This window comes from Schizosaccharomyces osmophilus, chromosome 2, assembly GCF_027921745.1.
Source record: "Schizosaccharomyces osmophilus chromosome 2, complete sequence".
In the NCBI taxonomy this organism is placed as follows: domain Eukaryota; kingdom Fungi; phylum Ascomycota; class Schizosaccharomycetes; order Schizosaccharomycetales; family Schizosaccharomycetaceae; genus Schizosaccharomyces; species Schizosaccharomyces osmophilus.
In genome coordinates this window covers 1,053,305-1,065,549 of record NC_079239.1, presented here as the reverse complement: position 1 = coordinate 1,065,549, position 12,245 = coordinate 1,053,305, and the positions used below count along the sequence as shown (strand labels likewise).

Sequence of the window (12,245 nt, the reverse complement as noted above, 5' to 3'; positions counted from 1 at the left end):
CGATTGTATGGTTCTTGTAATCAAAAAAGAAATTTGCAGAGTTGCTTATTTACGAAGCAGTAAAACAAATCAACTCATTCATTTATAAGATCTATGATTTGCTGATAGCAATGCTTAAGGTAGACTCGCTATCAGAGATCGAGAGATATAACGAAAAATGCCAGGGTTATTTAACTTGGGCGGAACCAATACTCTTGTTAAAGCCAGATTGTTGAGAAACCAGTTCCAAAATGTATGCGTTACTTAGTGTTTACGATAAAACAGGTCTATTGGACCTGGCCAAGGCACTTGTGAATAAGGGAATCAAATTGCTTGGTAGTGGTGGTACCGCGAAAATGATTCGTGAAGCTGGAATGGAAATCCAGGATGTTTCCTCCATCACGAATGCTCCTGAAATTTTGGGTGGCCGTGTAAAGACCCTTCATCCTGCTGTTCATGGCGGGATTCTTGCTCGTGACATCTCCTCTGATGAGAAGGACCTTGTCGAACAACAGATTGAGAAGATCGACGTCGTTGTTTGCAATCTGTATCCCTTCAGAGAAACAATTGCAAAGCCTAATGTCACTATTCCTGAAGCTGTCGAAGAAATCGACATTGGTGGTGTCACTTTGTTACGTGCCGCCGCAAAGAACCATGCTCGTGTCAGCATCCTTACTGATCCCAAAGATTATCCTAATTTTGCCGAAAAGTTACTTACGAACTCTTTAACTCAAGATGACAGAAATCAGTACGCTCTGAAGGCCTTTGCTTCTACTGCTTCCTATGATTCCGCCATCACTGACTACTTCCGCAAACAATACTCTGTTGGTGTGGACCAAATGACTCTGCGCTACGGTGCTAACCCTCACCAATCTCCAGCTCAGGCTTTCATGGAAAGTGGCCCCCTTCCCTTCAAGGTTCTTGGTGGCTCTCCTGGTTATATCAATTTGCTTGATGGTTTAAACTCATGGCCTCTCGTCAAAGAGTTACATGAAAACATTGGCCTTCCCGCTGCTGCTTCCTTTAAGCATGTTTCTCCTGCCGGCGCTGCCGTTGGTGTTCCTTTATCCGATGTCGAAAAGAGTGTCTATTTTGTCAGTGACATTGGCGAATTGACCCCCTTGGCCTGCGCTTATGCTAGAGCTCGTGGTGCTGACCGTATGTCTTCTTTTGGTGACTTCATTGCTCTCTCCTCCAAGGTTGACGTGTGCACTGCTCGTATAATTTCCCGTGAGGTCTCTGACGGTGTCATTGCTCCAGATTTTGAGCCCGAGGCTTTGGAGATTTTAAAGAAGAAGAAGGGTGGTAAATACTGTATTTTGCAAATGGATCCCAACTATGTTCCTGCTGAGCTTGAAACCCGTCAAGTCTATGGTATCAGTTTACAACAGCACCGCAACCACGCCAAGATTGATTATTCACTCTTTGACAAAGTTGTTAGTAAGAACAAGGATTTACCCAAGTCCGCTCTTATTGATTTGGTCGTTGCCACCACCGCTTTGAAGTTTACCCAAAGTAACTCTGTTTGTTACGCTAAAAGCGGTATGGTTGTTGGTTTGGGTGCTGGTCAACAATCGAGAATCCACTGCAACCGTTTGGCTGGTGACAAGGCCGATAACTGGTGGTTCCGTCATCATCCCAAGGTTTTAGGCATGCAGTTCAAGAAGACTTCCAAGCGTCCTGAGAAGTCCAATGCCATCGATTTGTATGTTTTGGGTGCCGTTCCTTCTGAAGGCAGTGAGCGTGAACAATGGAAATCGGTTTTCGAAAGCATCCCTGAACCTCTCACAACTCAAGAACGTCAAGAATTTCTTGCTTCTCTTAAGGACGTTGTCTGCGCTAGCGATGCTTTCTTCCCCTTCCCTGATAATGTTTATAGACTCTCCCAAAGTGGTGTCAAATACATCGCTGCTCCTGGTGGAAGTGTTATGGACAAGGCAGTTCATGACACTGCTGATGAGTTTGGCATGGTTTATACTGAGATTCCCTTGCGTCTTTTCCATCATTAGATTTTGGTCCTAATTTTTATTTTTAATATGTTTTGTGCTACTCCATTTTTAAGAAATTTTTGGTCACTAATAAACTGTGAATGTAATGATATTCATTTCTTACAAATTTACATATTTAATTAGTTACATGTAATGCGAAATAGTAAACCAATGATTAATCTATCTTTGGGTTGTATTTTTTTAATTGTTAGAATAGAATAAAAAAACCAAAAAGACGGTCAGAGTGGGGCTCGAACCCACGACCTCATGATTAACAGTCATGCGCACTACCAACTGTGCTATCCGACCTTCAGTTGACGTGAAGTACATTTATTTTTATTTATTTCAAACACTTTTAGCGAAAATGAGAGAAAAAACAATAATAGATTAAGATCGATTCTGTTGGTGGATAAGAACATTCTTGGTTGAAAGGGAAGTCTTCATTTCATTAAAGAAAAGCGTTTCTGTACCCAAAAAGTTACTTAAAGGCTAGTTATTAAATCTTCGAAGATGCTGGTTCCTGAAGAAATAACTGGATACTATAGGAGAGGATCAACACGATCTTATAAACAGGAGTTTTTTTTCTACATATATGCCAAATCCTTAAGCCTCTTTTTTTCTAATCCTGGTTTAATGGTTTACTTGGCTAGCAAGATAAACTAACTATGGGAAGCAAACTAGCGTTACCACAAAATAACTTAAAAAAAATAGAGAAAATGGGATGGAAAAGAAAGATAGTAAAGTCTATAATTTACGCCTCTCAAATTCCTATAGTGAGTCTTTTTTTATTTAAAAAAAAAATGCTTTGTTTACATTTTTCTGTTTCTGTAAATAAAAGCTAAGTTACAAGATGTTACTTGCCCTTGTGACTCAACGCTGCGTAAGTGATGCGAGATTTCTTATTGAAACCAACATCCTTGCCGTTAATTCTTGCCAATTGATATTAATTTTGTATGAATATGTCTGAAGAGAAGCTAGCTTGGATTCAAGTGTTCCTCCTGAGGGCCATGCTTTCAACATTGGTCTTGAAAAGGGGCTTCCTTTGAATACACCGCAGGATATTAAAGAATCATTCGGGTCAGGTTCTCCAAAAATCAAACGAAACAAGGTAGTAGTTTTCCTTGATTTTTTGTTTTTTGGATAAAGATTATTATGTTGATGAAGACAACAAGATTAAAGCCAACGCCTATACTTTTTTAGCTGAATATAAGAAAGAAACAAAACATCACTTTCCTAAAAATGTAATCGTTCAAAACAGAACAGTTCACTGCATTTCGACATCGGTTTTATCATTATTGTGCTCATTAGCTGCCTTTTACCACTATGACTTCCTTTCTTGGTTACTACACGTATCTAGCGAAATTGGATATCCTTGGGATTTCTTTTGTCCTTTAGGCCAATTCTTTCTAACATGCGCAATTTCTGGTACCGTTCTGGAATTCATCATAAGAGTTCTTAATTTATTTTAATTTTCTCTAAAAACTCAACAGTGTTACCTCCCAGGTAACCGTTCGTTGCAATAGTAGGAGGTTGCACATTTATGGAATATGAAGACGTTTGTAAACAAGAGAGATACTTACCGGTGTTTAGCAGAAGAAACTGTTCAACAATTAAATAAACGAACAGCAAAAAGAAAGGAGCCTACAGCATCCCGGATTCCCATGTTGTCTCCAACCATAGTACTAACGAGACCCTCAGACGCTTAACTGCAGTGATCGGACGGGAACTGGTGTTTTCGCCTAGGTATGGCCGTAGACAGCTGATACTATAAAATAAAGTATATATTTATATATAGAGCAGATGAACACTTTTCATGAATGAGGCATCGACTTGTTTTTTGCATGAAATTTCCTTCCTCATTGTATTATCCTAAAAAATTTTTTTAAAAGATTCAGCTTGCGTCCTTGTTTCGTGTTTAGTGATCACCATCAATGGATGATAAACCAAACTACGAGATTCACTATTCAGGAAAGGATATGTGAGTTGAAAGCCAAAGTTGACTTTTTTTCACAGCATAAACAGAAGATGAACTCTCTTCAAAAAGGATCATATCCTATTTTTCCTGGGTCTAGTTTTTTAAACGAGTCGAATGGATTGGTTTCTGTGAAATGTAGGTAGAAAGCTCACTAGAGTAAAGAAAGACATAGCTCGTTGTCGATGATCAGACGATGGAGTTGGACAATTTCAAATTGTTTTTATGAAGGTTTCAATTCTAATTATGTGATGTTAGATAACTTTAAACCAGAAAGCGTGGATCGTAGCCGTAAAGGCGACATGGAAAAAATCCAGGATACTTATCGACTGAATGTACCATCTACACTTGTAGGTCTTTTCAACCGCGTACATACATGTACTGCACAACGTTGATGTTTTTCTAACGAAGTTTCTGTTTTGTAGGAAGATGGACGTCCCCATGTGTTTGAAGGATCGGGTCAGCAAGCACGAAATGTGGATTGTGTGTTGGTATACAATCCTAAAAATAAGGTTTGTTGATGGTATCGCAGCTATGTTCTCACTAATTCCCTCCTGTGTCTAGACATTCACGATTGAGCAGATGGATGAGATTATCAGAGTTCACGCCCTCCGCAATGGAGGACGAGCGGCTACAAACATAGCACCTCAGCAGCCCTCGGAACCCATGACAAAGGGATTGGCTTTTCCCACAGTGCCATCCTCCACCTCTGCTTCGTCAACGACCAAAGAACCATCTCATGCTGCTGCGTCTGCCGCAGACAAGGGATCTAATCCAAAGACACAATCACAGACTTCAAGCCAACGGTCGGTTCCCGCGTTTGCAATGTCAGCAAAGGATGCAGCGATTCGTTCCAGCTCAAATTCAGCCCGGGATTCTGATACTATTGAAATTGGATCAGGTACAGAGGGGGAGGCGGACGATGTGCTGGAGCTTGACGACTTTGCCAAGGAACTTGAGCTTGGTCTTGATCAAGAGCTGGGGAGGAATCCCGAGGATAAACAAACACTTATAGCTGGAAAGCCTATTTCGTTGCGTGACTTGTCAAGACAAGAAGAAGAGAGCGGGCGGGCTTCTGCAACTTCTTACGACGCAGTAAGCAGTGCCTCAGAAGATGAGTGAGCTTGAGGATGCCATAAGCAAGTATGATTTTGGAAGACCATCTACAACCAAGATGGTGAATGAGAATTCGAATGAAAGTAATAAACAGCCGACAAAAGATGTCTTGCTTGTTGGACCTTAACGAGGAACCCCAAGGAATAGAGGGAAGAAGTACAGTTTGAATTCTATTGTTGTGATTTTACAGTTTAAAAATATTTTTTGTTATGAATATCTTTGTTTTTTTTTAATGTTGTTTTTATTTCCTATGAATTCTAACTAGAATAATGAATGAAATGCAAGCTTGAACTCGTACTCTATAAGAGGTTAGCAAATGAAAAGGGAAATGAAAATAATAAACAGAAATTCAACATTCGTTTGTCATGTTAAGCTCAGTAAAATAAATTGACAGCATTTTGGTTGTCTAGACCATCAGCCTCATTAAATCAGATAATTCAGCATCCTAGCAAAGCAAGCTGACAGAAGTTTCTATTGCAAGTTTATACCTTTTTTAAAAATTTGTTTGCGTTGTAAGAAAAACTACAAACGCCTAAATGGACTTTGGACACGAAGCAAAAAATTGCTTGTGAAAGACAAGTTTAGGAAAGCAAAAAAAACGGTCTTATATGCAAATGTCAGTTTGTTACCTCACCCAGAGAACAAAAACAAAAAAGGTCAGAAAATCAAAAGGAACGACAAGAGCGGGCAAGAAAGAGCAAGGGAAGACTAGAATTGTATCGTTGACCAAGCAGTTTGAGAGGTGATTTCTTTTTTGGGTGATGGAAGTTTGATTCTGTGGGATTACTTGCGATTCCCGAGGAACCCGTTTCACACCAAAACTGCAAATCTAAGGAACTCAAGCAACTTACTGGACTTTAGGTGTTATTTTTTTTTTTTTTGAATCCTTTCGCTTCTGAAACCCAAGTATCACTTTTCTTGTATTTTTTCCAAGGAACCCACAATCGTAACCCAAGGAACCCAGGCAGTTTACGGAAGAACGTACTACTTTGCAATCCCCTTTTACAATACATAACACAAAAACATTAAAGAAAGAAACCATTGTAATGGATCGTGCAAAAGCCAAGGATTACGTAGGCATCCGAGTCCAAAAGAAAGATTCGAAACATGCCAAGAGAAATCGGAAACTATGAAAAAACAAAAATGAATTATTCTATTGATAAATAAGAGTAAAAAATAAACTAAAAAATAGCACTTTGATAGACAGGAGCACTCAGTGATTTCTATCGCTGACTCGGAGAAAGGATTGCAGATGATGACGATCGAGGGCACTAGAAACAATTTGGAAGAAAGAAAGAAAGAAAGACAAGAGAGAGAGAGAGAGCGAGAATCCAATGGTGGAAGTCTCGAGTCCAAATCAAAAGACCTTGCTTGAATGTATTTTGAAATTTTTTTTTTCTCTCTCTCTCTGCGTCTTTTTTCTTTTTCTCTTTCTTTGGTTTGCCTCCCTCCGATGAATCGCATCGTTGAATAGGGCGCTATCTGGAACGAAACGGGGTTTTCTCAAGGAACGAGATACGCCAAATTCGAGTGCACATTTGTATTGTGGTGTACAATGCTATATAAAGGAAGCAATCGTCGCAAAGAAAAGGATCATTGAGCTCTTCAAAGTACGCAGACAAAAACCAAATTATTACTTTTGCTCGAGAAGACTACAATTTCTCTCTTATATTCTATTTCTTTATAATCTTTTAGACCCTTTCTTTTGCAATCATCATGACAAATACCTCAAATAGTACCTATGTTAAGCAAGCCTCGTACGGTAAGACGATGGTCAAATTTATGAAGAAGGATGTTTGTCCAGAAACAAAGATTCACACCGTCTACGAGATGGATATTCAAAGTATGCTGAGTGGTGAACTCGATGAATCCTATACCAAAGCCGATAATACTATTGTCGTTCCCACGGACACTCAAAAGAATACCATTTATGTCTTTGCCAAAAACAACGATGTCAGCGTGCTCGAAGTTTTTGCCGCAAAACTCGCAAAGCACTTTGTTGACCGCTACCAACATATCCATGGTGCTGCAGTAGACATCACTCTCACTCCATGGGCCCGCATGAACGTTCAAGGAAAACCTCACAACCATTCCTTCATTCGTGACCCCAGCGAAACCCGCAAGACCCATGTGGCTTTCACTGAGGGCAAGGGATTCGATGTTGTCAGCTCCTTGAAGGATGTCTTGGTTCTCAAGAGTACTGGCAGTGCCTTCAACAAATTTCACAAGTGCGAATTCACTACCTTGCCTGAAGTCGACGACCGTATCTTTTCTACCAGCATCGATTGCAACTACACCTTTAATCAATTTTCTACTATTGATGAACTTTCTTCTTACGACTTTAACTATACTTATACCAGCGCAAAGGAAATCACCCTTGATACTTTTGCCTTGGACGATAGTGCTAGCGTTCAAGCTACCATGTACAAGATGGCTGACCAAATTATCAATAAGTTCCCTGCTGTTGCCGAGGTATTCTATGGTCTTCCCAACAAGCACTACTTTGAAATCAATCTCACTCCTTTCGACATTGATAACCACGGAGACAAGTGCTCTTTATACCAACCTCAGGCTTATCCTTCTGGCTACATCACTTGCACCGTTGCCAGAAAGTAATGCTTCTTTTTTGCTTACGTTTTCCTTAATAAAGCCCATTTCATTTCGTTGTGCTTTTTCCTCATGCCTTTCTCTTGTATCTACAAGTACCTCGTTTTAAATTATGCCTAATGTGCAACCGAAAAAGCGTTGCATACTTTTTACGGTGAACAATAATAGAATTAGTGTGAATTGATAATTCGTGAATACATATATAATTTGTTTTTCTTTTCTTCTACTTTACGCGCATGCGCAATCCAGCACATCAAATACTTACAAATCAGCAAACTCGATAACAAACGAAATAAATCCTCTATTTTTCATTCTTTATTTTAAACAGTCAACTTGGACAATGCATGAGAGACATCATCTTTACCATACAATTCAAATTCTAGTTCAACTTCCTCATTCTTGGATCCAACAGCCTTCAGGTGACCTTCGTGCACTGGAATACCGACAAACTTTTCAAGTTCAGCATGAGACTTCTTCTCCCATGCAGCTGCATCCTTGGGCTCAAATGGGAAGAATGAGTCGCATTGGTACTCATGGTAAATGCGAGTAAAAAGAATGTTCTTTGTCAAACGGTGGTAAAGAGCGCTACCGTACAAGAAGGAACCTCCGATGACAAACACCTTACCAATTTGAATATCGGTGTTATCATATTTTTCAGCTAGAGTATCCAAAGCCGCATCAATGGAATCGGCAGCATACAAGTGCTCAGGAATTTTGTCCTTCTTGGTCAAACCAAAGTTGTACTTTTCAGTACGAGTAATGACTACATTAATACGCTCCTTCAAGGGACGATTCTTCTTGGGAATGCTGTCGTAACATGCGCGGCCCATCAGTACAACGTTCATAATCTTGGATTTTCCTTCGGCAAGCTCAATGCCATTCGTGGAATTGGTCACGTTTGCGAAGTAACCCATTTCTTCCTTAATGTGCCAAGGCATATTGTTCTTCTTACCAATGCCCAATGATGGAGAAGAAACTGCAACAATTAAAGTCAAATCACGAGGATGCTTCGTAGCCTCACCAGAGATAGGAACGGAGTACATAAAGTCACGGATTCCAGTCTTGTAAATAGCTTGTTGGGGAATAACATGCATACCAGGATGCAACAAAATATTGGGATTCTCACAACGCTCCATCAATTGCTTGGAACGTGCAAGAGGAACAAGGGTATCGGCGGTACCACTGATGTGCAAATTGGGTAGACTAAGTTTAGGCTCATAAAAGTGATCGAACTCTGGCTTTTCAGAGCGGAAACCACCAATAAATACGGCAAACTTTAAAGGAGGATGTTGTACATAAGGATTAGGGGGTTGGCCAGGTTGCAAAAGATGTGCCAACATAGCACCAATACCAGCACCTTGGGAGAAACCAATTATCCCATCAAAAGGTCCCTTTTCCTTCATGTACTCATTGATAACTTGCAAACTCTTATCCCAGCACTCATAAGTGTTTTTGAAGTCTTCTACTTCAAACCAACCATATTTACCACCTTGGTCGGCACCCATGGAAGCAAGTCGCTTTTGCTCGGCTTCGTCATTGGGGTCGGCTTCTGCTTTGTACTCTACGGGACCTGTAGGGAAATGCAATTCAGCAAACTTGGACAAGTACTTTTGAACTGTTCCCATCTTTTTCGACATTGTAGGGCCAGATTGCACCCAACCTGATGTAAAAATTAGCATTCTATGTCGCACGTAAATAAAAGCCGAATTTTTTTCCCACTTCAGGAATCAATAAGAAATACTTACCGTGCAAACACAATACTTTTATAGGTTGAGGCATATTGAATGTACAGTGAACCTATTCTATATACCGGGTATACAAAAAAAAAATAGAAATCCAAAAAGAAGTGAATAAATAGAAACCCAAATGAAAAGATCAATTATTGGGCTCAGTGTGAATGGTTCTTGGCAAGTTGAATTCGCCGACTAAGCGAAGCTAAAAAATTCCAGGTAACGCTCGGAAGTAAATTTTTTGTCTGTTTTTGTAAAAGCATAAGTATGCTTAAGATAGATAAACAAATATGACACTAGATTTGGATATTCTTTTCATTTGCGTCGCATGGTCGAAGAGGAAACGTTTATAGGAGCATAATGCTTATGTAGTTTTTAGCAAATATTACCCAGGAAGCGATACGATACATAAATCAAGGAAAGTCTTTCATAGAAAGGAGCACAAGGTTCCAATAAAACTAAAGTTTTTAGTTCGCGTTTCTTTGGGTGGCTTCATTGACTTTTAAATCCGGTGTTGCTGAGATGTTCATTAAAAAGGCTGAATGGTTTATCCTTGTATTAACATAATTTACAAACTGTTCCATCACCCTGTTTGTCAGTCAAAAAGGAAAAAGAACTTTATATACTTCAATAATATTAAAATTGAAAAGATAAGCCATAAATTTTTGAATATCATTTTCCAACGTCTAGTCTACATAAAGAAAACGAAATTTGGATAGTATCAATTTGGCAAACCCTCCTTAGGTATCAACATATGCCAAGCGGTTTACAGTCATTGTCTTCATTTATGTTATTAAACTATTCATCCATGTACGGGTTCTATGACTAACTTGGATACTTTTCTTTTAAATTGAAATTTCTTTGTTTACACGATAGTGACATGTACCAAAACACCATAATACCGTGATACGTAAAACGCTCGGTATCGATAGTCTCGTTTACTGATACGCCCAAAATCTGTATCTGCAATTTTGCACCAAACTCGAGGAGAGGTGAACACCAAAGGTTGACTTTTTCCAAACACTTGAAGTCATTTAGTACGAGATGGAAAAACAAGTACAAGACCTCGCTCTCGAAGAGAAAAAGGAAGTCGCGAAGGACGTTATCCTTGGGTAAGTTTGCGACATGAAAACGAAAGTGAATCTGTGTACTAATAATGTGTTGATAGAGAAGATGGACAGCCATTGTCAAAAAAAGCCCTGAAAAAGTTAGAGAAGGAGCGTGAAAAGGAGCAAAAGAGAATTGAAAGAGAAGCTCGCGAGAATGAAGAAAAGTCTAAGCGCGAAGCTTCTGAAGTCGATTATTCTGAAGGACGCTATGGTGTTTTACCATTAAACCGTTCCACTTCCCGTGGAAATCGTGTCTATACGGACATCAAAGATATTTCTGCTGCCAAGGATGGCCAAAAGGTTTCGGTCCGTGCCAGAGTATACACTTCACGTCTTCAAGGCAACAAAATGTGCTTTTTTTCTTTGCGCCAACAATACAACACTATTCAAGCTTTGGTAGTTGTCAATAAGGACACTATTAGCAAGCCCATGGTCAAATGGTGCGGCAGCATCGGATTAGAGTCTATCGTCGCAATAGAAGGTACCGTTCAAAAGAGTCCTGAAGTTATCAAGAGTGCTACCGTTCAAGATGCTGAAATCCATGTTTCCAATGTTTATGTCGTTTCTCCCGTCAAGAAGCACCTTCCTTTCCTTGTCGAAGATGCCGATCGCTCAGAAGAACAAATTCGTGAATCCGAAGAAAACGCCAAAGAAGGTGACTCCAAGTTTGTTCGAGTTTTACTTGACACTCGTCTCGACAACCGTGTCTTAGACCTTAGAAGTCCTACCAACCAAGCCATCTTCGACATCCAATCTGGTATCTGTGATGCTTTCCGTGAGTATTTGTTAGCCAACTCTTTTAACGAAATTCATACCCCTAAAATGACTGGTGCCTCTAGTGAGGGTGGTGCAAATGTATTCAAAATTTCTTACTTCAAGGGTGCAGGTTACCTTTCCCAATCTCCTCAACTTTACAAGCAAATGCTTATCTCCGCTGACCGTGAGCGTGTTTTCGAGGTCGGTCCTGTGTTCCGTGCTGAAGAATCCAACACTTATCGTCACATGACTGAATTCACTGGTCTTGATCTTGAAATGGCTTTTTACGAGCACTATCACGAAGTTGTGGAATTTTTGGAAAACCTCTTCTTGCATATTTTCAAGACACTCAAGGAGAAGTATAACCGTCAAATTGCTTTGGTCCGCAACGTGTATTCTTCGGAAGACTTTGTCCTCCCTGTTGGTTCTGAACGTGTTCGTTTCCATTTCAAGGAAGCTGTTCAACTCCTTCGTGAAGCTGGTTATCGTAAGCAGCTCACTCCTGGCCAAGAACCTCCTAAAAATGAGGAATTCCGTTATAGTGAGGATCCTGAGTTTGATGACTTCAGCACTCCCGAGGAACGTGTTTTGGGAGGAATTGTCCGTGAAAAGTATAACACCGACTTTTATGTCATTGACAAGTACCCTAGTAGTGTTCGTCCATTCTATACCATGCCTGATCCTGAAGACCCTCGTTATTCTAATAGTTATGACTTTTTCATGAAGGGTCAAGAAATCATGTCTGGTGCCCAGCGTATCCATGATCCCGAGTTGCTGACTGAGAGAATGAGAGCTCTTGGTATCGCTCCTGATGTCGGTCTTCAAGCTTATATTGATTCCTTCGCTTTAGGATGTCCTCCTCATGCTGGTGGTGGTATCGGTTTAGAACGCGTTTTGATGTTCTTCCTTAATCTTCCCAACATTCGTTTGGCAAGTGCTTTCCCTCGCGATCCCAAGCGCCTCCTTCCTTAAAGTTTCATTTCGTTTT

The 12,245-nt window shown here is 40.1% G+C and overlaps 6 protein-coding genes and 2 non-coding genes across 8 annotated transcripts; 5 read left to right on the top strand and 3 right to left on the bottom strand.

Annotated features, from left to right (window-relative positions):
* Positions 1 to 230: 230 nt before the first annotated feature.
* ade10 (bifunctional IMP cyclohydrolase/phosphoribosylaminoimidazolecarboxamideformyltransferase) lies at positions 231 to 1,988 on the top strand (the record flags this gene model as incomplete). Its single annotated transcript, XM_056181792.1, has 1 exon — positions 231 to 1,988. The coding sequence occupies one exon, from the start codon at positions 231 to 233 to the stop codon at positions 1,986 to 1,988; it is 1,758 nt and encodes a 585-aa protein (XP_056038126.1).
* Positions 1,989 to 2,203: 215 nt separating this feature from the next.
* On the bottom strand, positions 2,204 to 2,276 carry SOMG_20144. The gene has a single exon. It is a non-coding gene; the product is annotated as a tRNA-Asn (tRNA).
* Positions 2,277 to 3,605: 1,329 nt separating this feature from the next.
* On the bottom strand, positions 3,606 to 3,720 carry SOMG_10067. The gene has a single exon (XR_008803600.1). It is a non-coding gene; the product is annotated as a 5S ribosomal RNA (ribosomal RNA).
* A 182-nt stretch (positions 3,721 to 3,902) lies between these two features.
* Positions 3,903 to 5,061, top strand: eaf1 (RNA polymerase II transcription elongation factor Eaf1; the record flags this gene model as incomplete). Its single annotated transcript, XM_056181791.1, has 4 exons — positions 3,903 to 4,077; positions 4,198 to 4,289; positions 4,365 to 4,451; positions 4,504 to 5,061. The coding sequence occupies 4 exons, from the start codon at positions 3,903 to 3,905 to the stop codon at positions 5,059 to 5,061; spliced, it is 912 nt and encodes a 303-aa protein (XP_056037464.1).
* A 1,040-nt stretch (positions 5,062 to 6,101) lies between these two features.
* SOMG_02999 (uncharacterized protein) lies at positions 6,102 to 6,430 on the top strand (the record flags this gene model as incomplete). Its single annotated transcript, XM_056181790.1, has 2 exons — positions 6,102 to 6,128; positions 6,248 to 6,430. The coding sequence occupies 2 exons, from the start codon at positions 6,102 to 6,104 to the stop codon at positions 6,428 to 6,430; spliced, it is 210 nt and encodes a 69-aa protein (XP_056037388.1).
* A 341-nt stretch (positions 6,431 to 6,771) lies between these two features.
* On the top strand, positions 6,772 to 7,671 carry uro1 (uricase Uro1; the record flags this gene model as incomplete). Its single annotated transcript, XM_056181789.1, has 1 exon — positions 6,772 to 7,671. The coding sequence occupies one exon, from the start codon at positions 6,772 to 6,774 to the stop codon at positions 7,669 to 7,671; it is 900 nt and encodes a 299-aa protein (XP_056037389.1).
* A 311-nt stretch (positions 7,672 to 7,982) lies between these two features.
* On the bottom strand, positions 7,983 to 9,441 carry dfr1 (dihydrofolate reductase/ lysophospholipase fusion protein Dfr1; the record flags this gene model as incomplete). Its single annotated transcript, XM_056181788.1, has 2 exons — positions 7,983 to 9,322; positions 9,408 to 9,441. The coding sequence occupies 2 exons, from the start codon at positions 9,439 to 9,441 to the stop codon at positions 7,983 to 7,985; spliced, it is 1,374 nt and encodes a 457-aa protein (XP_056037396.1).
* A 995-nt stretch (positions 9,442 to 10,436) lies between these two features.
* drs1 (cytoplasmic aspartate-tRNA ligase Drs1) lies at positions 10,437 to 12,229 on the top strand (the record flags this gene model as incomplete). The annotated part of the gene is made up of 2 exons (XM_056181787.1): positions 10,437 to 10,504; positions 10,561 to 12,229. 2 exons carry the CDS (start codon positions 10,437 to 10,439, stop codon positions 12,227 to 12,229), a joined length of 1,737 nt encoding a protein of 578 aa, XP_056037397.1.
* Between the last annotated feature and the right edge of the window lie 16 nt (positions 12,230 to 12,245).